A 26,500-nucleotide genomic window follows, 5' to 3' on the forward strand; every position below is an offset into this window, starting at 1 on the left:
GCTCCTAGATCAACCAGACCACTAACTAGCAAGAACATAGTGCATTCTGGGGCTGCCAGACTACAAAGTATGGAAAAACGGTCCTTGTTGCATAGGAATCGAAAGGTTTCCATACACCACAGAATGGAACAAACCTTTAAAAAAATGTATTGGCGGGAGAAGCAAGATCAAAATATGGGGAAGAGTCCGTCAAGTGAGTACGTGACTGTGAAACAGGATGTCACTGGGAAGATTTTCATAATTCTTTTGTATTTATTGAAATTCAAAGTAGACCAGCAAGGTACTTCCAAAATAATGATTCGTTAAAGTTGAGCCCAACATGAAAGCACACGCCTGGCCACAGAGTCAAGGCAGACTCGCGAGCGACCCCCTGTGGCTTTCCCAAGACTGTCGCCATTTACAGGAGCTCTGGAGTAGACAGCGCAGTCTTTCCCCCTCGGAGCTGTTGGTGGTTTCGAACCAAAGACCATGTGGATTGCAGCCCAACAGGTAACCACAACCACCAAGATGAGTCAGCCAGGCCCTGCTCGTTTCCTCCTGCTGCTCTGTGACTCACCACATGGGCTACCTGCACTTCTGCAGGTGATTCTGACGGGGGAGCCCTGCGCACACGTCACGGTGTCGCGGGGTCACGTCCTTTCTGGAGGCCCCAGGGCCATTGATCTGCTGCTTTCCTGACCCAGCTTCCAGAAGCCGCCTGTGTCCCTCGGCTCCTGGCCACCCCTCTCTCCTGTTTCACAGCCAGCAGCTCAGCCTCTTATGTCCTTGGGCGTTTCCCATCCCCCCTTCTTTCTCCAGCCCTCTTCTACTTGTACCTCCCCCCCGTGATGACACTGGGCCCAGCTGGACAACCCAGGCAACCTCCCTTGTTCAAGGTCAGCTGATGACCTGAATTCCACGCGCAGTTTTTATCCCCCTTTGCTGGTAACTGGCTGTGCGCGTGCGTTGTGAGGATGAGGACACAGCATCTGTGTGTGGTGGGGGAGGGGTATCATTCCTCCCACCCCAACGAGGTCCCGTGTTCACGTCCCCCCGCAACACCCATCAAATACACCACGGTGCCGTATGGGGGAAAGTCCAATAACTGTCCTGGACTTGCCTTCCTTGGCAGGATTTATCTTCCGCAGCGATACAAAGTGGGTGGCCAGAGGCGACAGTCATGAGGACGATGACAGAGAGAAAGAGCTGTCCAACAAGCCTGTCCAACACGACTAAGTCGTGGTTGGGTGGGGGGTGCATGTGTGTACACAGAAACTATACATGTGGACCTCTGAGTCAGCCAGCCCCTGCTCGTTTCCTCCTGCTGCTCTGCGACTCACCACGTGGGCTACCTGCACTTCTGCAGGTGATTCTGACGGGGGAGCCCTGCGCACACGTCATGTGTGTAGATACACACACACACACACACACACACACACACACACGAGACTTCACATACACACGCGCAGAGATGTCAAGTTCAAGGAGCACTTTGGGAATGTCTGTGGGCCATAGAGACTCCTGGGAAGATCAGCCAGGCTGGCTGTCCCTGGGTGAGTCAAAGCGGCGAGTCCAACCAAAGATGACAAGGGGTGGACACAAGGGGACTCTTTCTTTTTCAGAGCCTCAATTGCTTTTCTTGACGTGTTTTCTTCTCCTTCTTCCCCACCTCCTGCTGCTGCTGCTCTTTCTGCTCCCGACGGCTGGCCTTCATGGGACGTGACCAAGGAGTCCTCTGACCAAGGTCAACCATGCAGCAGCACGTAGAAAGTCACTGCGGACACGGCAGAGCCAGCCCACCTGTGGGGCTCCAGCCCCGAGTACTTAGGAGTGGCCACAGAGGCATCCCTGTCCAGTCGGGTCAGCGGCTGCAGCACCAGCTTTGGGTTGGAAGAAGGAACTGTGCGTGCGAGGGCGGCCACTGTCCCTGGGCCGAGCCTGCGCCCATCAGGCCCGGTTTAGAAGACGGGGATGAGATAGTGCTGGTCATTCTCAGTCAGCAGCGAGATCTCCGGCCACTCTCGGAGGGGCTTCTCTGGGTAGCAGACTTCGAAGTCCCTGGAGTTGAACTTGAACAGTCTGAGCACTTTGATCTTGACTTCCAGGGAGTAGCTGAGTATAAACATATCAATCTGGGGACGAGATGACAGACCGGTCACAGAGACACACTTTCACGCCCCTGTCCTCCCGCCACCCCACGCTTTATGGAAGGATCTGTGTGTTTATGACCTGTCCGTAAATGGCAGAGTGGGGCCCTGAGTTGGGAACACATGCTTGTGACGGGGACAAAGGGGAAAAGTGAGCAATGGGGGCGAGGGGCGGGGGAGGCAGGGTGGCAGTGGTAGGGATCAAAGGGAAAATCTCTGTGGGGAGAAAAGAACGTTTACAATAAAAGTGAGCTTAATGTTATCTTAAATCAGTGTGTGTAAAGTCTGCACACACTGCTCGCCAACTGAAACCAGCGAGAAACCCCTTCCAGGGCATTCTCTGGTTTTGAAACGTCTCCTTCGCTCCTGCCATGACTACCCAATGCTTCCCCAGGCGTTAGTACGCGATCCGGCTTTCCAAGTGGACTTTGTCCTGATTATCACCCCGGCCGCTGGCACACGGCCACCCCCACAGAGCGCGTTCCCCGGTGCTGCAGTGGTTACAACCCGGGCTGCTGACTGCGAGGCCAGCAGTCTGAGACCACAGTTGCTGCTCGGGAGAAAGCCGGGGCTTTCTACCCCTGTAAACAGCTACGGGCTGGGAACCTCACCGGGGCTGTCCTACTGGTCCTGCAGGGTCAGCACCAGTTCGGTGGCAAGTGAGTTTTGTTGGGTTTTTTTTTTCCCTCTTTCAAAAAAACTCTCCCTCATGGAGTCCCCAGTCAGTTCTGACACACGGAGACTCTTGGGCATGGAGCTGCACTACCCCTGGGGGTTTCCAAAACGGCTAACTCCACCTGGGAGCAGAAAGCCTCAACTCTCTCGGGTGGAGTGGCTGGAGGTTTCGAACTGCTGACCTCAGGGTTAGGAGCCCAATGGGTTACCCGCGACAGCACCAGGGTTCCTTTCTCTCCTTCGGAGGGGGATGAATGTCCACAAACAACACGCTCAATAGCTGCGACCACGGACAAGGTGGCTCGGGCGTGGGCAACGGTTTGTGCTGTTGGCACGGGAGCGCCAGGAGGGGGAGCTGACGGGGCAACAGCGTCAGGAGGGCCACGCAAGGCCACTGGATTCGTGGCTGCTGGGTGTGACGCGCTCACCTCCCCACACAGACCACTCACCCGCTCCAGACCACACGTGTCCCCGACCAAGTTCAGGTGGTTCATCATGAAGCTCAGGGGGTCGGGGGAGGTGTCCCTGCAGAAGAGCAGGCTGAAGAGGCTGGGGACGGCTTTCTTGGCCTTCAGCTGCTCGTACACTTCCGTGACTTGATACAACATGATGAACTTCAACGCTTCGTACAGGCGGTATTCCAGGATCGCGTCGGAAAACAGCATGTTGCACTTACTCCCTCTCTTGTGCTGGTCCTTCACGCTGCTGAATTCGGTCCACTGAAACAGAGACGCCAGAGGGGGACTGAGAAGGAGGGACGACGGCATGTGTTATCACCACCTGGCCACCAGAACCAGACCGTGGAAGGGTGAGGACCTCCCGCCGTCTTTTGGTGCCACGGAATATCAACACATAGTCAAGAATGGATGTGGTTCTGTTACAGCCTGGCACACTGGAGGTATACTATACTTTCGAAAACGATTGTGAAGCTAAAGCGGCCGAAGATGACAAAGGATATTCCAGCAGAGGAGAGAGCGAGTGCTCCTCACACTCACAGCACTGCAAGCACGCAGCATACACTCCCACCAGGGCGATAGCACGCTCACACTCACACACTCACTCCTCACAAGAACTGTGCATCGGTGCTGCCCAAAGTGGGCGATAGCGCCCCCTGGCGGGGGGGGGGGAGGGGCTGGAAGCATCCACAGATACCTATACTTTAACCGGACTGTGGGGTGCAGGCCTGGATTGCCAGAGGGGTGCTGAGTAATGCTGCTGTTGGTTTTGGCCAAGGGGCTGGAAGGCTGAATGAGTTTCGGGATCTCTGCTTGGGAAGGTGGAGAACCAAGCGGAATCAACTGCTGTGCAGTTGACACCAGCGCATGGTCACCTCGTGTGTCACCGTAAACCTGTCACTCATGGGGCTTTTCCAAAGGAGACCGGTTGGCAGGCCTTTCTTCCGAGGCTCCTCCAAGCTGACACCAAGGCGGTCAGTTAGCTGTAGAGCCTATGAACCGTTTATACCACGCAGGCTGGACGTTATTCTAATTTCAGTTTTACACCTCAGGAAATGATGGAACCAAGACAGCCCAGCTAAGAAATGGTGGGCCCAGGATTAATTCTAGAAGCCCGTAATGTATGGGGCTTATGCACCCACTGTGCATGACAAATCCTAAGTTCTCTGCCTGTGGCTATAACCCCATGTGGGAGCAGCTTGTCTTGCTTATAGTGACAGGGCAGGGTTGGTGTGCCCCGCGTCTCCAGTTGGTTTCCTGTGCAGAGCAGAGACGGGGCGAGAGATTTGCCAGGTCTCGTGAAGATCTCCTGTGAGCAGAAGCTCAGAGGGACAAGGACCTTCTCCAGAGCTGGCGCTCGGAATTTGGACTTCTGGACGCCTGGCCTGGGGGAGAATAAAGGGAACGCATTTCTTTTGGTTCACGTTCCTACATGTGGTACTTCTGTCGGGGCAGCACTGAGAACTGTGACCGAGGCCTCTGTGTCTGTATGAGAGGAAATGCCAGGTCACACGTTGACACCGGTACCCTCCTGAGCACTCAGTAGGACGCGTTCCAGGGCATTCCTGGACTGCTGGTCTGGAAACAAAGGCATGTGCCTGTCCAGTGCCCCGAGGCGGGAGAAGGCGGAGCCCAGTTGAGTGGAACAATGCTGCTCTCCTTCATTCCATGGGAGGAGCAAGGCCGCGGGAAAGGCCACTTCAGTGCTGAGAACTTTCGGCCCCGTGTCCCGGTCCCTCTTTACCCAACACACAGGGCTGCGGCTGCCGCTAGAGATGAGGGGCTGCAATGGGACAGACGCGTGTGGCCATTCTCAGTCTTCCGTTGTCCCCCGACGCACTCACCTGAGTTTTTAATAGCTCCACACATTTGCGTAACTTTCCGAACACGTTGGAACCTGTGTATTTCTCAGGACCAAAACTGTACTGCTGGATCCAGTTACAGCCTTGGGAGAAGAGCAGCTTCTCGGGGAGCTTAGAAAGGAAGCAGATGCCAACAAGGTTAGTGTCTCCCCGCGACGGCACGCAGTTCTGCCGGTGTCGCAACTTGTCATCGCACCCCCCACATCGCAACCAGCACTGAGCAAATGGTAAGGAGATCCAGTCATCTGCCTGGTTTTTGAAAGAGGGTGGATTGAGGTATTTGTAAATCCTATGCCTGCATCGCCCCGCTACATGCCTGCCAGCTCTGGTCATCTTGTGATGCTGGAAACGACACCGTGGTATTTTATAGACCTGCAGGGACACCCACAGTGAACACGTTTCAGCAGGACTGCCAGACTACGAACTGACTACAAAGAAGGGATTGGCCACTGACAGCCTCAGGCGTGGCAGCGGACCACTGTGTGAGGCGGTGCTGGGAGAGGACCCCTCAACTTGGAAGGCACGCAAGTGACGACCGGGAACGAGCAGCCTCCTCAAAGCAGAGCCATCCTCAAGGAGGTGGATGAAACAAAACTTTTGGAATCTTTATTTGCTGACGGGGCGCAATCCAAAATGAGAAGAGATGGCTGCAAACTTCTACTAATTAGTAGAACACAGAGTGTATGAAATCTGAACCTAGATGCGTGTGAGGTGGTCAAAAATGAAACGGAAGGCACAGAGACCGATCTTCCGATCCTGGGCATGAGTGGGCTGAAATGGATTGGTATTGGCCATTTGATTGGGTGATCATATGGGTTACTACGTTAGAAAGGACAAATCCAAGCGGGATCGAGTCACAGACATCATCCAAAAGAACACTAACAATCTATTTTAAAGCACTACACTGTCTGTGATAATATCTATCTGCCTATAAGGAAAACCAGTTCATATGCCGACAATCCAAATGTATGCAGTGACGAAGAAATTGGAGACTTCTACCAACTTCTGATGGAAACTGATCAAAGCTGCATTCCATGTGTTGACAACTACTGTGACTGGAATGCAAACGTGGGAAACAGAGGAGAGAACAGTCTTGGAACATGTGGCCTTGGTGACAGGGACAAAGCTGGAGAGTGCATGACAGGATCTTGCCAGAGCAACGACTTCGTCATTGGGCACATTTTCCACAATCATATAAATGGTGCCCGTCTACATAGACTTTGCCAGAGGGAGCACCCAGACATCAAAGTAACGACACCTGTAGGAAAGGATAACGGAGTGGTTCAGTATCATCAGCCAAAACAAGGTCCGGGAACTGGCACAAGAGACCTTCGGTTGCTCACACGCAAGTTCAGGTTAACTTTGAAGACAATAAAAACAAGTCCACGAGAGCCAAAATATGACCTTGAGTCTATCCCACCTGAATGTTCTAGAACACCTCAAGTACAGATTGGACACACTGAGCACTAATGACCAAAGATTTGCTAAGTTGTGGGATGGCATGAAGAAGGCAAAAGGTCATGAAAAATAAAGGTCAAGGTGGCTCTGAGAAGAGCCTCTGACATTTCCCCTTGAATGTAGAGTGGCTGAAGCAGATGGAAGAGACGATGACTGACAATCGCAGAGAACCCTGAGAAGACAGGTGAAATATCATAATAAAACATGCAGAGACCTGCAGTGAGAAAAACAAAGGAAGAATAGGGTAAGCATATATCAAACTGAAAGAACTTGAAAATATTACAAGCCTTGAATTGCAATACTGAAAGATTCTGTCAGTAAAATCTTGTATGCGGCCATGCCAAAAATAATGGTTGACATTCAACCATTTCAAGAAGTAGCATGTGACCAAGAACAAATGGCGTGGGGGGAGGAAGTCCAAGTGGCAGCTGAGGCAGCAGTGAGAATCAAGGCTCCAGGAATTGACAGAATACCAGTTGCACCTGCGTGCTTCCACAAGCGTCGACAGCACTCACTAGTCTAGGCTAAAGAGTTTGGAAGACAAGGCTCTGGCCAGCCAACTGGAAGAGATCCCTATGTATGCCCAGTCTACAGAAAGGTCCCCCAGAGGAATGCAGACATTATTGAATAGTATCCCACGCAAGCGAAATTTTGCTGCCAATAAATAAAAAACAACAACACACAGTTGCAGGTGTCCACGGACAGGGAGCTCCATTCGAGCTAGATTCAGAAGAGGACGTAGCTTGAGGACTATCACTGCTATCAGGTGGATCTTGGCTAAAAGCAGCCAATACCAGAACGATGTATGTTTGTGTCTTGTTGACTATGCAAAGGCATAGTTACAACAGACTACGAACAACGTTGAGAACAATGGGAATTCCAGAACACTTCTCTGTCCTCCCATGGACCAGAGAGCAGTCAATAGGGTGGAGCACGGGGACACTGAATGATTTACCACCAGAAAAAGTGTGTCACAATAGGAAACTAGACATGCGCCTCACTGAAGAATGATGATGAAGCTGAAACAACTCCTAATGTGGACGGATGGATGGAAGGCATTATGCTGAGTGGCATTCGTCAACCACAAATGGGCAGATACTGATTGAGACCACTGTTAGAAAAGGAAAAAAGTGAAGAGGAAGGCTATCGGTACCAAAAAAACCACACAAACAAAGCCGACTTGATGGTTAGCAGAGGTGGCAGGGGAAGCGTGGGCAGGAGAAGCAGCCGAGGGTAGACAGGTGCTAGCAAAGGGGCAGGGAAGACAGTGCTCAACAAATGAGCGAAGAGAGCAAACACAGGGCGGGACAAGCTTTGGGAGAGTTGATAAGTTGTTTAAATTGTTGAACAAAAATGATCTGAAATGTAGCCCCCCCACCTAGTATATTTAAGACGTTTTTTTTTTAAGTGAATGTCCACATTGCATCCTTTCGCCGTTCTTATTCAATCTCCATGTGGAGTAAATAACCCAGAGAGCTGGAGATGCATAGAACACAGCGTCAGGGTGAGAGGAAGTCTCAGGAACGGTTTAGGAAGCACAGATACCGCAACCCTGTGTGCTCACAGTCAATGAAGCACTTACGATGGAGATCAAGGATGACAGTGTCAACGACTTCCGTATGGATTACGAGTTAATAGAAAGAAAATAAAAACCTTCCCAAGTGGACCAAGAGACAACCTCCTGGTAAACAGAGGAAATATCCAAGTTGCCAAGGCTTTCATTTTATTTGAATCTACAATCAACACCTATGGAAGCACTCATTCACTGCCACCACGTTCCTGCTGACCCACAGCAACCCTACAGGACAAGGCACAACTACCCCCGTGGGTGTCCACAGTATCGAGCATATTTGTACATCGGTTGCCATCACTTTGTCACACTGTGGCAGCCTGTGTGTGCAGCAATGCCGAGAGCTAGGTCACTGGTACTTTCAAATAGTCCAGGACAGCGTGGTGTTTTGTCCAGAACTGACTCGCGGGGACCTAGCAACCACAAAGAGATCATGTCAAATCGGTAACACACACTGTGCAGCGGAGGCTGTCCCAACCCAGACTGACCCTGGAGGACAAAGGATAACTATTCCTTATAATCCTCACAGCAGCAGACCGCCTCCCACTTCTCCATGCAGCTGCTGTGAAATTCAGACTAATCTCGCAGCTGGCAACCCAATGGGCTGCTGTTAGGTGCTGTGAGTCAGTTCCGACTCAGAGCGACAGCCGAGGTACAACCATCTTGTCAGTCCACCTTGCCCAGGGACTTCCTCTTTTTTGCTGGCCTCCTACTTGATCAAGCAGTGTGTCCTTCTCCACGGACTGGTCTCCCCTGACAACATGCCCAAAGTATACGAGACAAAGTCTCGCCATCTTTGCCTCTAAGGAGCGTTCTGGCTGCATTTTGTCCCAGCTTTATATAGACGATGTCTATGGGAACCATCTTTTTAACAGATTTACTCCTTCCCAAACTTCCTACACGTCACCCTTTGCAGATTAATTTTCAACCCAGCAGAGTGAGTACATTACAGCTCATCAAGCCACCTGTGGATTTCAGAACTGTGCACGCGGGGTGGTTCCACCTGGCTCTGTCACTCGTTGGCCGTGAGATGATTTCAGCGGCATGGGTCATCAAGCGTCCCTGCCTTCATCTGCAACTGACCTGAACGAGGCCACTGCCCGTTTTACAGGGCTCCGGTTAGGATTTGAGTTGATGGCTCACCGTCCCTGTTTCTAGGGAGCATTGGGGCACCACCTCTTCCAAGACAGATTTGTTTGTTCTTTTGACAGTCCGCAGTCTTTCAGTATTCTTTGCCGGAACCACAAGTCACGTGCATTGATTCTTCTTTGGTCTTCCTTCGTCAATGTCCAACTTTGACATCCATATGAGGCGAATTACACATATACATATGTGTGTGTGTGCATATATACTGATGTCAACCATGTTGTTGTTGTTGTTGTTGTTAGGTGCCATTGAGTCAGCTCCAACCCCCAGCAACACTATGCACAACAGAACAAAACACTGCACGGTCTTGTGCCGTCCTCACAATGGTGCCTCTCTCTGAGCACTGATGCAGCCACTGTGTCAATCCATCTGATTGAGGGCTTCCCATCCTTGCTGTCCTCCCCTTTACCAAACATGCTGTCCTTCTCCAGGGACTGGTCTCACCTGACGACACATCCAAAGTATGGAAGATGAAGTCCAAGGAGCACTCTGGCCTTCCTTCTTCCAAGACCGATCAGTTTGTCCTTATTCAGCAGTCCGTGGAACTTTCAGTAGTCTTCTCCTGCACCAGAATTCAAATGCATTGATCCTTTTTTTGGTCCTTTGTATTCAGTGTCCACCTGTCACATGCATACGAGGTAGTGGAGAATCCCATGGGTCAGGCACACCTTAGTTCTCAAAGCAACATCCGTGCTCTTCAACACCCTAAAGAGGTCCTGTGTAGTGGATTTACCCCTCGCAATACGTCTTTTGATTGTGCGACTGCTGCTTCCATGAGTACTGATTGTGGATCCAAGCAGGACAAAATGCTTCATTATTCAACCTTTTCTCCATTTATCATGATGTTACCCCTTGGTCCAGTTGAGGGGATTCTGGTCTTCCTTACCTTGAGTTTTAGTCCACACTGAAGGCTGCAATCTTTGATCTTCATCACCACGTGCTGCAAGTCCCCCTCACCTTCAGCAAGCCAGGTGGTGTCATCTGCATACGGCAGGTTGTTAATAAGCCTTCCTCCAACCCTGATGCCTCCCTCTTCTCCATGTAATCCAGCTTCTCTGAGGATTTGCTCAGCAGACAGAATGAAGAAGTATGGTGAAAGGATACACCTTTCCTAACCTTAAACCATGGGGTAGTCCCTTGTTCTGTTTGCACAACGGCCTCTTGATTCATGTACAAGTTCTGAAGGAGCACCAGGAAGTGTTCTGGAATTCCCATTCTTCTCAAGGTTTTCCACAGCTTACTCTGGTCCACACAGCTGAATGCCTTTGCATTGTCAATGAAACACACATTTCCGGTATTCTCTGTTTTGAGCCAAGGTCCACCTGACATCAGCAATGATATCCCTTGTTCCACATCCTCTTCTGAATCCAGCCTGAACTTCTGGCTGCTGCCTGTCAGTCTACTGCTGCAGCTGTTGTTGCACGATCTTCAGCGACATTTTCATTGTGTTCTATCAAGGATATTGTTCTATAGTTTGCCATTCTGTTGGGTCATCTCTCTTTGGAATGGGCACAAAGATGATGTCTTCCAGTCAGTTGGTCAGATAGCTGTCTTCTGAATTTCCTGGTATAGATGAGTGTGTGCTTCTAGTGCTTCTTCAGCTTTCTGAAACATTTCCGGGGGTATTCTGTCAATCCCTGGGGCCTTGTTTTTGTCTAATGTATTTAGTGCAATTTGAACTTTGTATTAGTCTGGGTACTTTAGATAAACAAATCCACAGAAACTCATGTACAAGAGAAAGTTTTACATAGAGGTTAAGTGCGCAACAAGAAAACATCCCAACCCAGCGCTGCCCAAGCCCACAAGTCCAACATGAACCCATATATTTGACACCAATCCACAAAATCCTCCTCCATCTCACAAAACACACACTATGACGCCAACTGCAGGAGGAAAGCCGAATCAGTGAACGTGTAAGCATCTCAGCCCTGGCAGGGGTCTCCACATGGCTGCTCCAGCACCCAGGGCTGCACTGGGGTAGGTCCATGCGGCTTCTCCTTGGGGATGTCTTGCAGGAAATAAACTTTGCCAGCTGAAGCAAGGAACTGGCCAAGGCAGCTTCACCCTGGTCCGAACATCAGAAAGCAAGAGACACGAGAACTAGAAAGGTGAGGCTCGCCGAGCCATTTATCCCTCCGCCCTTCAATGAACCCCACATGTGTTTATCGGCCAGGTTGGCACAATACACTAACTACCTTAAATGTCTTCTTTTCATACCATTGGTTCTTGCTTATATGCGAACTCCTGAAACAGTGGAATGGTTCTTTTCGGTACAGAGACCCTGACTGTACTATCCACCTTCTCTTGGTGCTTCCTACATCATTCGATGTTTTGCTCATTGAAATTTTGAAGATTATAACTCTTGGCTTGAACTTTTTTCTTGAGGCTTTCTTTCGGTTTTAGATAGGCTGAGGATGTTCTTCCCTTTTAGTTTTCTAGTTCTAAGTCTTTGCACATTTTGTTATAATATTTGTCTTTGTCTTCTTGAGCGTCTCTTTGAAATTTTCTCTTCAGCTCTTGCACTTCATCTTCACACTGAGTTGCCTTAGCTATTCTACCCTTAAGAGCAGATTTCAGTCTCTTCTGACATCCCTGTGGTCTTTCCTTTCTTTCCCGTCTTTTTAACTACCTTTTGCTTCCTTCAGGAATGAGGTTCTGAATGTCCTCCCACAGGTCATCATGTAGCCTATCATTAGTGTTTAATGCATTAAATCTGTTCCTCAGATGTTTTCAAAATTCAGGTGGGAAATATTCATGGTCATATTTTCACTCTCATGGCCTGTTTTCATTTCCTTCAGCTTTATCCTGAACTTGCATATGAGCAATTGATGTTCTGCTCCACAGTAGACCCCTGGTCTAGTTTTAGCTGCTGATATTGAGCTTCTCCATTGTGTCTTCCCACAGATGTATTCAACTTGAATTCTGTGTGCTCCAACTGGGGATGTCTATGTGCATAGTATCCTTGTTTTGATGAAAAATGGTATTTGCTATGAACAAGTAGTTGGTCTTGCAAAATTCTATCATGTGATCTTCAGCTTCATTTTTTAAAAAGCATTTTATTGGGGGCTCATACAACTCTTATCACAATCTATACATCCATCGTGTCAAGCACATTTGTACATTTGTTGCCCTCATCGTTCTCAAAACTTTTGCTTTCTACTTGAGTCCTTGACATCAGCTCATTTTCCCCTTCCTTCCCTGCTCCCCTTTGCCTTCTCCCTCATGAACCCTTGATAATTTATAAATTATTATTATTTTGTCATATCTTATACTGTCTGACATCTCCCTTCACCCACTTTTTCTGTTGTCCATGCTCCAGGGAGGAGGTTTTATGTAGATCCTTGTAATCAGTTCCCCATTTCTACCCCACCTTCCCTCCACCCTGCAGGTATCACCACTCTCAGCACTAGCCCTGAAGGGATCATCTGTCCCAGATTCCCTGTGTCTCCAGTTCCTATCTGTACCAGTGCACATCCTCTGGTCTAGCAAGATTTGTAAGGTAGAATTGGGATCATGATAGTGGGGGGAGAAACATTTAAGAACTAGAGGAACATTGTGTTTCATCATTCCCAGCTTCATTTCTATCACCAAGTCCATTTTCCCCAACTACTGTTCCTCTTTATTTCCACCTTTTGCATTCCAATCACCAAAAATTATCAATGCATCTTGATTGCATGTTTTACCAATTTCTGATTGAAGTCACTGGTAGAATTCTTCAACTTCTTCATCACTAGCTTTTGTGATTGGGGCATAAAGTTGAACAATAGTTGCATTGATTGGATTTCCTTGAAGGCAGATAGATACAATCTGATCATAGATAGCATTGTACTTCAAGATGGATTTAGTAAGATCCTGTTTGAAAATAAATGCCACTCCATTCCTCTTGATTGTGTTATTCTCAGCACAGGAAGTCATACGATTTTCTGACTCAAAATTATCAATACCAGTCCATTGGAGCTCACCAACACCCAGGATATCTATTTTTGTGAATTCCATTTCATTTCTGACCACTTCCAAAATCCCTAAATTCATACTTTGCACATCCCAAGTTCACATCATTAGAACATTTTTTTGCTGCTGTTTCTCTTTACCCTGAGTCAGGCCCCATCAGCAAATGAAGATCCAGAAGGTTCCACCCCCACAGGCTTTACCCAACTCATGTCACCATAGTCAACTCCCCTCTGAGAAATCATCTCCTCTTCAGTCACGTTTCGAGTGCCCTTGGACTTGAGGGGCCCATCTGCCGGCACTATCTCTGACAACGTTCTGCTTCCTTTGTTCAGGCTTTCAGTACCAGGCAATCCTCTCACGCTATGCATAAGGTTTTTAGTGGTTTCTTACTCGAAAGTGGGGAGATAAGTCCTTGTCTCTTAAACTGGAAGCTCTGGTGAGACCTGCTCATGCGTGGCGACCCTGCTGGCATCTAAAATACCAGTGACACAGCTTCCAGCATCACAGCAACACACAAGCCGCTACAGTACAAGAAAGCAGTTGAGTGCTGGATTCCAACTCAGAGCAGCCCTTTACAGTATAGGTTCCCAAACTAATTTTCAGGGGGAAAATTATTCTCCCCTCCCACCGACCCCCGGCGCCAATGAAAAACTTTTGTACAATAGCCCACAATCCAGGATGAAGCGGGATAAAATCTGTCTTTGCAGCCCACCCCCAGGGGGTGGTATTGCATGTTGAGAGTCCTTACCTCTCCTGAATTCAAGTGTCCTAGCGATATACAACTTACACTTGTTTTCTCAGCGCCCCCAGCTTGTGTTTTCACGGTCTGAAGTGTCCAGACCAAATCAAACCAAAACTAAGACCGGAAACAAAACCCAAACCAACTGCCACTGAGTTGATTTCAAAGCAAATTAGTCCAGCACCCCACAGGGAGTGGCAGTGCCCACTTTTTGAAGCGCTGCTATTTAGGGTGACTGGGCTGTCGACAGTCTCGTCTGCCTCCCTCGGCGCCAGTGGCTTGAACCACCAACCTCGCGCTCAGCTGTTGGATGCTTACCCAAGGGGGCCACCAGAACTCATAAAAAAAAAGAACCCTCACTGCCCTGGAGTGATTCTGATTCAGAGACCCTACAGGGCAGGGCAGAACTGCTCCACGAGCTTCCAAGACCCTCACTCTTTCCCCAGGCAGAAAGCCTGGTCTTTCTCCCGCAAAGCTGGCTGGTGGCTTTGAAATGCTGACGTTGTGGATCTCAGCCCAATGGGTAACTGCTATGCCAACAGGGCTTCTTATCTACACTTAGAGTCTCGATCATAAACGGTGTTATGGTCTTTATCCTCAGCCCTCAGACCAGCACTGCACGCACTGGACAGATACTTGCGGCAGGAAACGGGAGGAATGAAAACGGCTCTAAGGCAGAGACGGCCAGACAGCTGCGCAGGCGCCCACACTCTGCACTTCCTGGCTCCTCCCTCCTTAAAGGGACACTCTAGATTCATGCACTGCATTTCAACGTGAAAACTCAGATGATGCGGTGGGTGGGTTAGGTGTTGCTAACCGAAAGGTCAGGGGTTCAGACCCATCGGTCGGTTGGTCCTGGGGAGAAAGATGAGGACGTCTGCTCCATACAAATCGACAGCCTGGGAAACCCACACAGGCTCAGCCTGAGTTGAAACCAAGGCAGTGGAGATTGGTTTGCTGGTGGTGGTGGCTTGGTCTTTACATGAGTAAGACACTGAAAACACAAGTAACAGCCCTGGAGCGAACATGTGCACGTCGCATACAGACAAAACTCTGTATTCAGAGTACACAGAAACTCCCCAAAGGCAACCAATCACGGGAAAACAGCCGAGGTTAAAAATGGGCGTCTTTATCAGATCATCCCCGAGACGACGATGTGGCTGCCACAGACGCACATGAAGAGGTGCTCCCGTCACCGCTCGTTAGGGAAATGCAGATGACAGCCAGAGCGAGGCCCAAACCCCAACCAAACTCAGTGCCGTCCATTCAATCCCAACTCATCGCGACCTTATAGGATGAACCGCCCCTGTGGGTTTCCGACACTCTTTACAGTAGAAAGTCTGGTCTTTCTCTCACGGAGCGTCTGGTGGTTTCGAACTACTGACCTTGTAGTAACCGCCACAAGGTGGATAGATACGATGGATAGATATCCGATGGATAGATACGCTCTCGCTATCCGTGTAAAGAATAACCAATCAACAATAAAAAGGAATAAACTACACATTCACAAAGTATCATGGGTGAAAAGAGCCTAAGGCTCCGCCTTGGAGGAAGTACTGCGCAGCTCTTCAGGGGCAAGGCCTGCTGTCAGGAGAGACCAGTCCCTGGACCAGGACCTCATGCTTGGGAAAGAAGGGGGGCAGCGGATGAGAGGAAGGCCCTCGACAAGATGGGGTCACCCCGCGCTGCAACCATGGGCTGAGACTCAAGAACAATGGTGAGACCGCTGCAGGGCCACCATGGTGGTGCTTCCTTCGTTGTGTACAGGGTCACCTGGAGTCAGCGGTCTCCAGAGGCTGGGGACGGAGCAGGGATCTGAGGGAGTCCCTGAGAAGTCACAGCTATACGACGGTGGGGGAGGGGGGGATTCAGAAAGTTTGTGGAAAGGGAATGAAGCGATCATGGGATTTTCCCGTGGACTTCCATCTGGTGAGCACTGGCGCACTACCATACGGTTGTCCATTCAGAGCCCTCCGCCGCTTTGAGAGAGAGAGAGAGATGAAACTATTTGCAAAGATTTACAGCCACAGAAACCCAATATGAGGTTGCTATGAGCCCTGGTGGTGTACTGGATTATGCGCTGGGCTGCTAACCACAAGGTTGGTAGTTCAAACCCTCCCGCTTCTCCGGAGGGGAAAAACCGAGGCTTTCTGCTCCCATAAAGATTTACAGCCTCAGATCCCCACAGGGCAGTTCCATACTGTCCTTCAGTTCCTTGCGAGTTGGAATCCATTTTATGCCAATGGGGTTGTTTTTATTCCCCCGCAGGGGTGTGTGTGTGTGCGCGCGTGTGTTTTGGTTTGTGTTAGTCAAAATTCATGTACTTCTATAAAGGGAAAGAATGAGTGTTGCTGGCTGGCCTTACTTATGAAGAAGGGATGGATGCCCTTCTTGAGAAAAGACAGGGGCATTGAAACGCATAATAAAGAAAGACATCTTCCTGAGATGGTGTATTTGCAAACTGAGATGGGAAGGGACTGGGTGAAATGACCTCTCTGCTCGTGCCCGAGCCCTGCGCGCCTCACTTTGCTGGGATAAGGCAGCCCACAGGGGACGGCGAACTTCGGGTGGCAGGCCTGTGCGCCTGGCGAGAGGGCCTTACCTTCACAACGTCCTTCTCTTTCATCCAGGCCGGGAGCGGGAGGCCCTGGCTGAAGATCTGGAATAACACCGCTCGGAGGGCCGCGTAGTGATCTCTCTTCACCGGCCGGACGCACTGAACGCGAAGCCTCCCAGCCAGCTCCTCGTACGCCTGTCAGCCAGCAGGAAAGCAAGCACCCGCTAAGCAACGGCAGGGGCCCCGAGAACTGAGGCTACGGGGTCTACAGTGGGGTGCTACTCCCACACAGACAAAATCCAGTGACAACTTCAAAGTGCAAGTTGTCTTGTAAAGACACCCGCACATGCTGTCCCAGGTAGTGGTCTTTCAGACAATGGGCACCTGGAAGCCCAGAGCCCCGGGGAATTGCTCTGGGGAGACCCCGGGTAGGACCTGTCCACAGTGGAAAATGCCGTGTACACTGACGGCCATGCGACCACGAGGTCCTTCAAGGGCGCCCCTTTCTTTTGTGCCTCTGCTAGGACAGAGCTCACCAGCACTGTCCGGGCCGGCAGAAAAGATGGAAAGAGTCTTCAAAATATTTTACAGCAGGTGCCTGGCCCTTCCAACAGTCTCTGGTGTGTGTGCGGAGGTGCCGCCGGGCCCGCCCGCAGAGGCTGGGAAGAGCCGGACTGTCCCTGTCTCCCCAATGGCAGACCTGCTCTACCTCATCCTGTAAGGACGTCACGCTTGGTAGAGGGTCACCAGGAAGATTCTCAATGAGATGGACAGATGCAGTGGCTGCAACAATGGGCTCTAACGTCATAGCGATTGTGAGGACGGCGCAGGGCTGGGCAGTGTTTCGGGCTATGGTGCCAGGATTGGAACTGACCCAACAGCACCATTAGGCCACCAGCGCCAAGGGGCCAGCTCTGGGCACATGGCTAGACACCATGTCTCACTTAGGTTTCTGAATCAGAGCCACGTTGATACGTTTGTATCAGATGTGCTATTGGTAGATCTGTGAATTCAGTAAGGCCTGGGATGTGTAGGTCTTTCCCCTGATTTTGATGGAAAAGGTCACCGTGCGTCCGTAGCCTGCGTACAAACACACCTTCCTGAGGAGCTTGACATCGGGCGTCTCTCCCCTCCACTCTCGCGCACAGTAGCTGAGCACATCAACTTCGGCCCCCACGCTGAGGTTCTCTGTACCAAAGACAAACATCCGAGGCACTGGATTCTCTCGCTCCCCTTCCTCCTGAGTCCACTCCACATCGGTTCTTTTTCTTTCTTTTTTAACGGCATGTCATTCACAGATCACGCAATTCGACAGTTCAGCCACCCCCACTACCACCAGGTTTAGGACACTTTCTCCATTCTTGGACTCTGCGTTCTTAGCTCCTGATCTTCCCCCAGCCTCCCATCTTAACTCTTGGGAAACCCACACGGGGGAGTACTTACTTTTGAACTTTCTCTGCAGATATCCCATCCACCTGAAAGACCAAGGGAGTAAGAGTATCAAACCTCTGTCGTGAATGGCCGGGGTGCTTCTGGAATCGGAGGAGGACCCCGGGACCCACCATTTCAGCCGGTGCCTGAAGTGTAGGTATAGTCTTTGGAAGCGGCAGAGGGCAGCCAGCAGGAGGGAGGTGGCCAGCATCAAGGCCCCCACCGCCAGCCTCCATGCGGCATCGAAGGCATGGCTTGTGACCAGTGTCCAGGAGGGAGCTTTGTCATTTCCTGTAGAGGGAAAAAAAAAATTATTTTTTTAACTCACCTTAGAACTGCATTGTCTTATTTGTTTCAAACAAAGATACACTGGAAGACTTATCTACAAAGTGCCGCTCTCAATGATTTACATAAATAGTTCAAAGGCATCCTAGTGTTCTAATCTGAAAATAAGTAATATTCAGCCCTAGAATGGTTCTGACCATTGCGAGGTGCCCAGGCATTGGAATTGGCATTGGCTCTGACTCTAGTGACCCTCCCGCAGGACAGAACAAACTGTCTTGCGGCATCCTCGCGATTGTTACATTTGAGCCCATTGTTGCAGCCACGGGCCAATCCATCTTGCCCGGGGTCTTCCTCTCTCTCACTGCCCCTCTGCTTTGTCAAGCACGATGTCCATCTTTCAGAACTCCTCTTTAGTCCTCAGAGGGGCACCTTTGCTCGCCAACACTTTAAAGAGGTCTTGTGCGGCACACTTCCCCTAGGTGATACATCCTATGACTGTTGTTGGCAGGTGCCACCGTCTCATAGCAACCCTACGTACAACGGAAGGAAACACGGCCCCGGTCCGGTGCCACCCTCACAGCTGTTCTTACGTTTGGCTCCGCAGACCAGGCACTGTGTCCACCCATCTTGTTGAAGGTCTTCTGCTTTTTCTGCTGCCCTGCTACTTGACCAAGCAGGATGTCCTTCCCCGGGGACTGGTCTCTGCTGACAGCATGTCCGAAGTACGTGGCACAAAGCCTCATCCTCTTTGCCTCGAAGGAGCGCCATGGCTGTGTGTCTTCGTCCAAGAGATCCGCGTGTTCCTTTCGCAGTCCGGGGTACTTTTCATACTCTTCACCAGCATCATAACTGAAACGCACCGAGTGTTCTTCGGCCCTCCTTATTCAATGTCCAATCTGCACATGCACGTGAGGCATAGCATTTATTAGGGGGGGCCTACCTGGGAACATTTTTGTTGCACAAAATTCCAGAGGAGTTGGTGGTACTGTTGCCAACCGGATTTTCACTGGCTGCCTTGGGAAGTATCTCGTCAGAGCTTCCTAATCTTCCCTGGTCTGGAAGTTCCACTGGAACCAGTTCAGGCCTTCGCTGGCTACGTGAAAGAGTCACACTGAACCACCCGTGTCCCCTAAAGAGCATCCTTGATCACTGAGTGGTTTCTCACTGCCAGGGACCCTCTAGGACAGAGCAGACCTGTAGGTTCTACGACCACATTTTTACAGGACTAGAAATCTCATCTTTCTCCCAAGGAGCACCTGATGGTTTCGAACGGCTAACCATGCAATGAGCAGCCCCGGTGTAACCACTATGCCACCTGGGCTCCTCAGAATTCATAGGAAACTTGCCACCACCACTCCCCTGGCTGTGTGACTGCCTGTGGGCGAGTGACTTCTCCTGCTTTGGCTTTTCTCGACTATGAAACTCGGAGAGAAACCCCAGCGGCACTGAAGGAAGGCTCCATAGAAATTCTTCAAGCACAGTGCCTCGGTGACCCTCCATGTACATTCCCTGAGCCCGAGCCAGCAGGGATCAGCACCAAATACCCAGGAACCAGGGGGAACCAGGCAGCCCGCCCCCCCCCCACCGTGGTCCCCGCCCCTGCCACAGTCGCCTGCTTTTATGTTTTCGAATCACTCTGGTTCTCAGCTGGGGACAACCGCATCACCTTAACACCACAGAGCATGTGACACCAAGGCAGGCCAGGGGCCCTGGTTTCCAGGAAGCCAACCACTTGAAAGGAAAGATGAGTGTGAGATGGAGTTAGATACGGGGCTTCTGGAAGATGCTTCATTCCTGATTTGACTAAGGAGGCCTGGCGACCCCCCACTGTGAACAGAGATTCATCCCTAGATGACATCTGAGCACGAAAATGCTGCAGGGCCTCCAAGGGCGGGGCATGTCAACAATGACCCAACGTCCCGGGATCCACTGGGAATTAACTTCCCCCACAGCGCATGATTCCGGAAAATCCCTGTGACTGACCACATGGAAAACCTTTCATCACACTGCTATGCACCTTTTCAGCATGTTTGCTCACACCCTTGACAAGGAATTTTACCAGCTAGTACATTTTTTTCAGAGAAAATATTTACAGTTACTTGGCAAAGAACCATTGCCCAAAGCAAGTGTTTAATCAACTTAGAACAGCGGACTAGCTCGTCAAACCATTATGTGTTATTCTCCTTAGATACTAAGAGACCTGGTGGCTTACTGGGTCGGGCATGGGGCTGCTAAATCACCTCAAGGTCAGGTGTTCAAACCCACCGGCTGCTACCTGGGAGAAAAGATGAGGTTGTCTGTTCCCATGAAGATGTGCAGTCTCAGAAATCCCGAGGAGCAGTTCTGATAGCGACACTGTGCATTGGAATCGAATTGACAGCTATGAGCTAGGCTTTTTTTTTTTAGTTTAGATTTATAGCGGAAGCCCTAGGTGTCACGAATGGTTAAGGGCTGATTGTAGTCCTGATCTGAGAACAATTCCTTCTTATGACGTGGCTCACTTGACACCCGTCCTCATGAAGATCACTGAAGATATGGTTCCTATAGCAAAGTGCAATCAATGGTTTCTTGGGGGTATGGCTGGAGAGGTTGTGGGGCAGGAAAATGGGGAGCTACTAACAGTGAGTACAAGGGAGAACATGTTTTAAAATTGATGTGGTCCTTACTGTACAACACTTCATGATATGACTGAACTACTGAGTTGCATGCTATGTGGATTATGTGCCAGTAAAATGGTTTTTTTTAATTAAAAAATAAAATTTTACTATGTATATGTTAAACTAGGCCCCTTAAACCCCTCCCCCCACCAAAACACAAGGGAGGAAGGAAGCAAGAAATGAGATGGTGCCTGGATATCAGAAAGAATTAGCCTTTGGAGTCTTCAAAACCACAAAACCAAGCTCATCCCATCAAGTTGCTGCCAACTCCTAGCGACGACCGGGCAGGGTGGACTGCCCCCGTGGGTGTCGACTGTCACTCATGTGAAGTAGCGAGCTCCATCTTTCTCCAAAGGTTTGCTGAAAGCAAGCTGCCATCTAGATGAGGTGTGAGCTACGTACACATGGAAGAAGCACACCCACCTGTGTGACTCAAGGGATTATAAATAATAGAATCCGAGATCAAAGAAGGAAACGGTGTTTTTGGTTAAATTCGGAGCAGCCAGTTTGCAGAAGGCTACAGTGAAAACCTAAAATCCATTTGCAAGGGTCTTCATTTGGATGAAACCTCCCTCTGACCACTGACCAGGGATGCATCACACAGACATGCAATCACACAGTGTAGTAGAAAGTGGGTTAAAATATATGTAGCTAGGCTAAAACCTAACACCCCATCATTTGCTCTCGCTTTTGGCCCATTTTTAATTTGTTCAATTTTCAATATTTTCTACTTTTTCTATTGAGGTTTTTCTATTTCACTGTGGTATTACTGTTGGGCTTTTGGTTTTTGTTCTGTATGTTTTCTGTATATGAAATCCCGGAGAGGTAAATCTACAGAGGCAGTAGCTGGATCAATAGTTCCTCAGGGTTATGGCAGGGAAAGTTGGGAGAAACAGGGAACTCATGAGTATAAGGCAAAAGTCGATTTTCAACTTCACCGCAGTCAACACATCGAAAACAGCACCCAAGATAACATTAGCTCAACGGCGCAAAGACGGCAAGAATGAACCTCCCCCACCTCCCCCTACACACACACATACACACACACACACACAATGTACTGATAAGAAGGAGGGAGGTAAACACCCAACACAGAAGGTCCAAGATGACATCACAGAGCGAGTCCACAGATGGATGTAATAACTCTGAATGTCAATGGACTGAACACATCCATTCAAAGACAGAGACTAGCAGACTGGCTTAGCACACACAAGAGACACACCTCAAAAGATGATCTTCTAAAATTGATGGTGGTGATGATTGCACAACTCTTTTCAGTGTGATTAAAGTGCTGAATTGTAGAAGTATAGCAACAGAGTGTGTGAGCACTCAATGACTAGTGGAAAGATGGGCAGTCTGAACTCAGGCACCTTGAGATAAAGGGCTGGTGATCGCTTCTGAAAGACCCCCCTCTGGAGCATGTGACGTTGCACACCGGGAACGCCGGGGGTTGGAACTGACCTGCCAGCAGTCACAAGGCACTTAGGAGTACTTCTGATTTTAACACATTTAAAATATAAAGCTAGAATACTTCCATAATTCACACTGACTCAGAATAATTTTCCCACTTTGAAAATCCTGCCACAAGCAAACATCTCTTGGTAAACGTTGCTATTTACAGAAGTAGAATTCTGCCTGTCACACAGTCACGTATATGGTAACCGTTGACATTTCTGGGAAAAAAGAAAAAAAAAAAGGACTATTACACATGATTGCAGTCTTTTTTCCTCTTAATGAAACCTGGGCATCTTTGGACATCCGTGATTCATAGAGATCTACATTTTTAAAAAGCAAATGTGTTAATCAGCACAAAACTGCTGCTGCTGTTATTTGCATATGTATCAGTATGAATGCATATGTATGCATATGTATCAGGCTGTATTTGCATACAGTTTCAGAATAAAGCTGCTTCTGCTGTTGTACGTAGCTGCCATCAAGTTGGCTCCGACTCTGGGTGACGGGGGGTGGGGGGGTGGGGAGGAGTGGGGGGGTCCCGGGGTACAGGAGACCCGCCCCACAGCCTTTCAGGGCCCTGAACTTCCAGAAGCAGACTGCTGCTGTTTCCCAGTGTGCCTCTGGGGGACTGGAACAGCCAACTTCGGGGCTCATGGTAGAGCGCTTAGCCGTCTGTACCACCCCAAAAGCCCAGCCTTTCGATCTGACCCTTGACGAGATGGATGGACATGGTGGCTGCCCATGATGGGCTCGAACATAAGAGCGATGGTGAGGTTGGCACAGGGCCGAGTGGCGCTCCATTCTGCTGTACAAAGCGGGGCTCCGAGCACCCAGCAACAGCAAGAGCCCCAATGCTCGCAGCTGAGCTGATGCTGACTCATGGTGTGCCCTCCGAGTCTGCAGAGTACAAGTGCCCTGCGGGTGGGTCTCATGGAGGTGACCCCCTAGGAGGAGATCACCAATCCTGTCTTCTAAGGTGCCTCCAGGGGGTGGGTGCACACTACGACTGTTTGGCTAGAGTGAACGTTACCATTTGCATCACCCCAGGGACTCCTGGTGTAACACTGTAGGTTTTGTTAGGGGCTGTAGGATTGGCCCTGGCTCAGAGCGAACATATGCACAACAGAATCCAACACTGCCTAGTCCAGTGCCGTCCTCCAAATCACCGGTATGTTTGAGCCTTGAGGGTCTTGGTTTTCACCGAGCCCCTCCCAGCTATGCTGTCCTTTCCCAGAGACTGCTCCCTTCTGACTACATGTCCAAACTAAGTCAAATGACTTCTCACCACCCGCCTCTAAGGAGCCTTCCGGCTGTACTTCTTCCAAGACAGACTTATTTATCCTGGCAGCCCACAGGGCTGTCAGGATTCTTCACCAACACCGTCATCCCGACGTATCCATTCTCTGTTGGCATTCCCGATGCCCTGTCTGAGTTTCACAGGCAGAGGAAGTGACTGGCAATACCACGGTTTGGGTCAGGCGCACCTGATGCCCACGTGGCTTTGTTGGTAAACATTGGGACTGGGGCCTGTGTTTTGCTTTCACAAAGCATGCTGTGAGGAACATGCCTTCTTCCCCAGTCCCTGTGGACTCATGGGACGTTTTGTAGGAGAAACCTGGGTCGAAGGGAATACCCATTTTTCCATGTGCAGGAATTTCAAGTACCCCCTCCAGACAAAGAAATCTGCCCTCGGGCACTCCACCACATCCCAGAGGGCACCTATTTCCCACACTCCAATACTAGTCAGCACTGTTTGTATGTAAGTATGGATGCATGTATGTCAGCCTTGTTTTAAAGCTGCCTGGGGGCTGACCAGTGTGGGGTGATCCCCCATTTTAGTCCGCATTTCCTGCTGGATCAGCTGAGCTCCACGTTGTCCCGTAGGTACTGACTGTTCACAATGTTTTCTGCTGTGAAGAGACTCCTAAAAAGCATCATCCACTTCTCAGTGGTGTGTGTGTGTGTGTGTGTGTGTGTGTGTGTGCTTTGTGCATGGACTTGGAGGGCAGCTAGTCACTGAGGTGGGGGACTGTGGGAGCTCCCATCTGTCATAGACCCCACAGAGGCAGCCACACTACTTCAGTCCCTCACTCAAGGCCCTGGGTGTATGTGTGGGTGGGGGTGCTCCTCTTGAGGTGTCCCGTAGCACCTAGTCCGGAAGGGGCTGGGCTTTCTCACTGTGGTGAGGAAGAAGCCTATCGCAGCTGTTTGATCTTGCACAGGCCTGTAGTGTCGGGAGCTCAGGGAAAGGATCCTGGGCTGAGAGCAGCAGGGGTCCCAGAGACAGTGGGGGGGGGAGGCTGGCAGGGGACCATGTGAGCAGGCCGTCCCAGGATCCTGGCATCCGTCTTGGCTGGGTGGGGACTCCTGGGCAGCACTGGCTCTCTGACCAGGTTCTTCAGTCCCCACTCCTGTTCCGTTCCTACACCTGGTGGGCGAATCAGACTGCTGCCAGCTCACCCATCCTCCTCCTGAATGACCTCAGGGCCCACCCAGTGCTAGCTAAACCAAGATAAGATCCTGTCCCGCATCCCCGCTCCCACCTGCCCAGGTAGCCGCTGTCCAACTTTGACCTGGACTGTGCTGCTTGCTGCCAGGGAGGAGGCTCTGACTCAGAGGCCCATCAGGGCGAGCAGAACTAACAGTTCCACAGTTTTCAAGGCCATGACCTTTCGTAGGCCGTGTCTTGGCTTGTCTTCTGAGGCGCCTCTTGGTGGGTCCAAACTGCCAGCCTTTCAGTTTGAAGTCAAGTGCCTGTCTGTGCCCCTGGGGGACCCCTTCTGCCAAAGGGCTTCGCAGCAGCGAAGGCACACAGCGCCTGCCATGTGGTGACGGCCGCGTGTTGTTGCTGACAGCAGCACTGCAGAGGCACCCGTGGTGTGGGAGACGTGCGCACCGCACTGCTCTTTATGGCCAAGCCATAGTCTGCGGTCTGGGCAGCCCCAGCTCGTTTCTCCGTCCTCTGTGCATGGCGCCGGGCCGCTCCCTACTTTGGTCTCCCTGGCTTTGCAGGTGGGGAAACTGAGGACTAGGGCTAAAAAGAAGCTGACCCGGAGGCCCAGCCCCTCACGTGGCAGGGTTAGGATTCAACAAAGAGGACAACGGGGCATCAGAGGCGACACGCAGGGGGGCAGGGGCCCCCTCCATTCACCTGTCACTGAAGAGCGGGGCTGCAGATCCACCTTGTGTGGAACAAGACCCTTTAAAGAGACAACTTACAGAGCGTCTGCTGCACATTTAAGCAACTGGATCACAACTCAGAAACATCGAGACACGGAAGGAAAGCCTAGCCGAAGGAACGGTTGTCGCGATCTCAGCTTTGATGATCTTCTGAGTCAAATCTCATTCCTCCCCACCCCCAAAACAGCTACCAGCAGCTAGCATTCTTGACATCTGAATGTCCACGAGGGTCTCTTTGCTGCCAGCCTGCCAACAGAAGTCTGCACGCGCTGGCCCAATGGCCCCTCTTCCCTGCCCAAGGGTGACAGGCCCTGAGTGATTCAGACTAGAAGAGACAGCTCCGGCCTCCTTAGCTCTACAAAATGAAAGGGGGTGGGGTGGGGGAGGAAGGGCTTCAAACAAATCTGCCACACAGAGTTTCCACGAAGTGCAGGCTCACTAGAGCTGGCGGCAAAGGGAGAAGGGTTGCCAACAATGACAGGCTCGATCCTCTCCGATCTGCCAAGACACACGGAAAATATCTTTTTAATCCTCTTGGATGGAACCACTTGGGTCGCAGCAGAAATAAGGCGGTACAGGATGTCATGAGCATTTCTATCACACCGGAAAGGGTGCTTTTCCACCAGCAGGGGTTCCCGTTCACCCTCCGTCATCAGCGTTCAAGTTTGCTGACCGCCCCCTCCCATGGCCAGCACTGGGATGATCGTTGAGTCATTTAGGGGCAGAATCTGCTGAAGTCAGCAACGGGCACTATCTAAAACGAAAATCACATGTATGACCACTACACTCTCTGTAACACGTGACCACTGAATAGAACGGGAAGAAGAAGGGGCGGGGAGGGGGGGAGCCTTCAATTGTTTGCGGCACAAAAATTTTTCCATTCCCTAAAATGTATCAAAGCTGAAGTCATTCAGACATTCAAACAGGAAACCACGGAGAAGAAAAAGGCTGAA

The 26,500-nt window shown here is 50.5% G+C and overlaps 1 protein-coding gene across 1 annotated transcript; it reads right to left on the reverse strand.

Moving 5' to 3' along the window:
* Positions 1-231: 231 nt before the first annotated feature.
* OTULINL (OTU deubiquitinase with linear linkage specificity like) lies at positions 232-18,265 on the reverse strand (the record flags this gene model as incomplete). Its single annotated transcript, XM_004698099.2, has 7 exons — positions 232-2,111; positions 3,251-3,520; positions 5,101-5,229; positions 16,585-16,734; positions 17,636-17,727; positions 17,983-18,014; positions 18,102-18,265. Coding segments are annotated over 7 exons (1,011 nt in total), but the record flags the coding sequence as incomplete, so codon positions are not given.
* Positions 18,266-26,500: the final 8,235 nt, after the last annotated feature.

Source organism: Echinops telfairi, unplaced genomic scaffold (assembly GCF_000313985.2).
Source record: "Echinops telfairi isolate 266 unplaced genomic scaffold, ASM31398v2 ScPeMD7_7469;HRSCAF=8507_1, whole genome shotgun sequence".
NCBI lineage: Eukaryota > Metazoa > Chordata > Mammalia > Afrosoricida > Tenrecidae > Echinops > Echinops telfairi.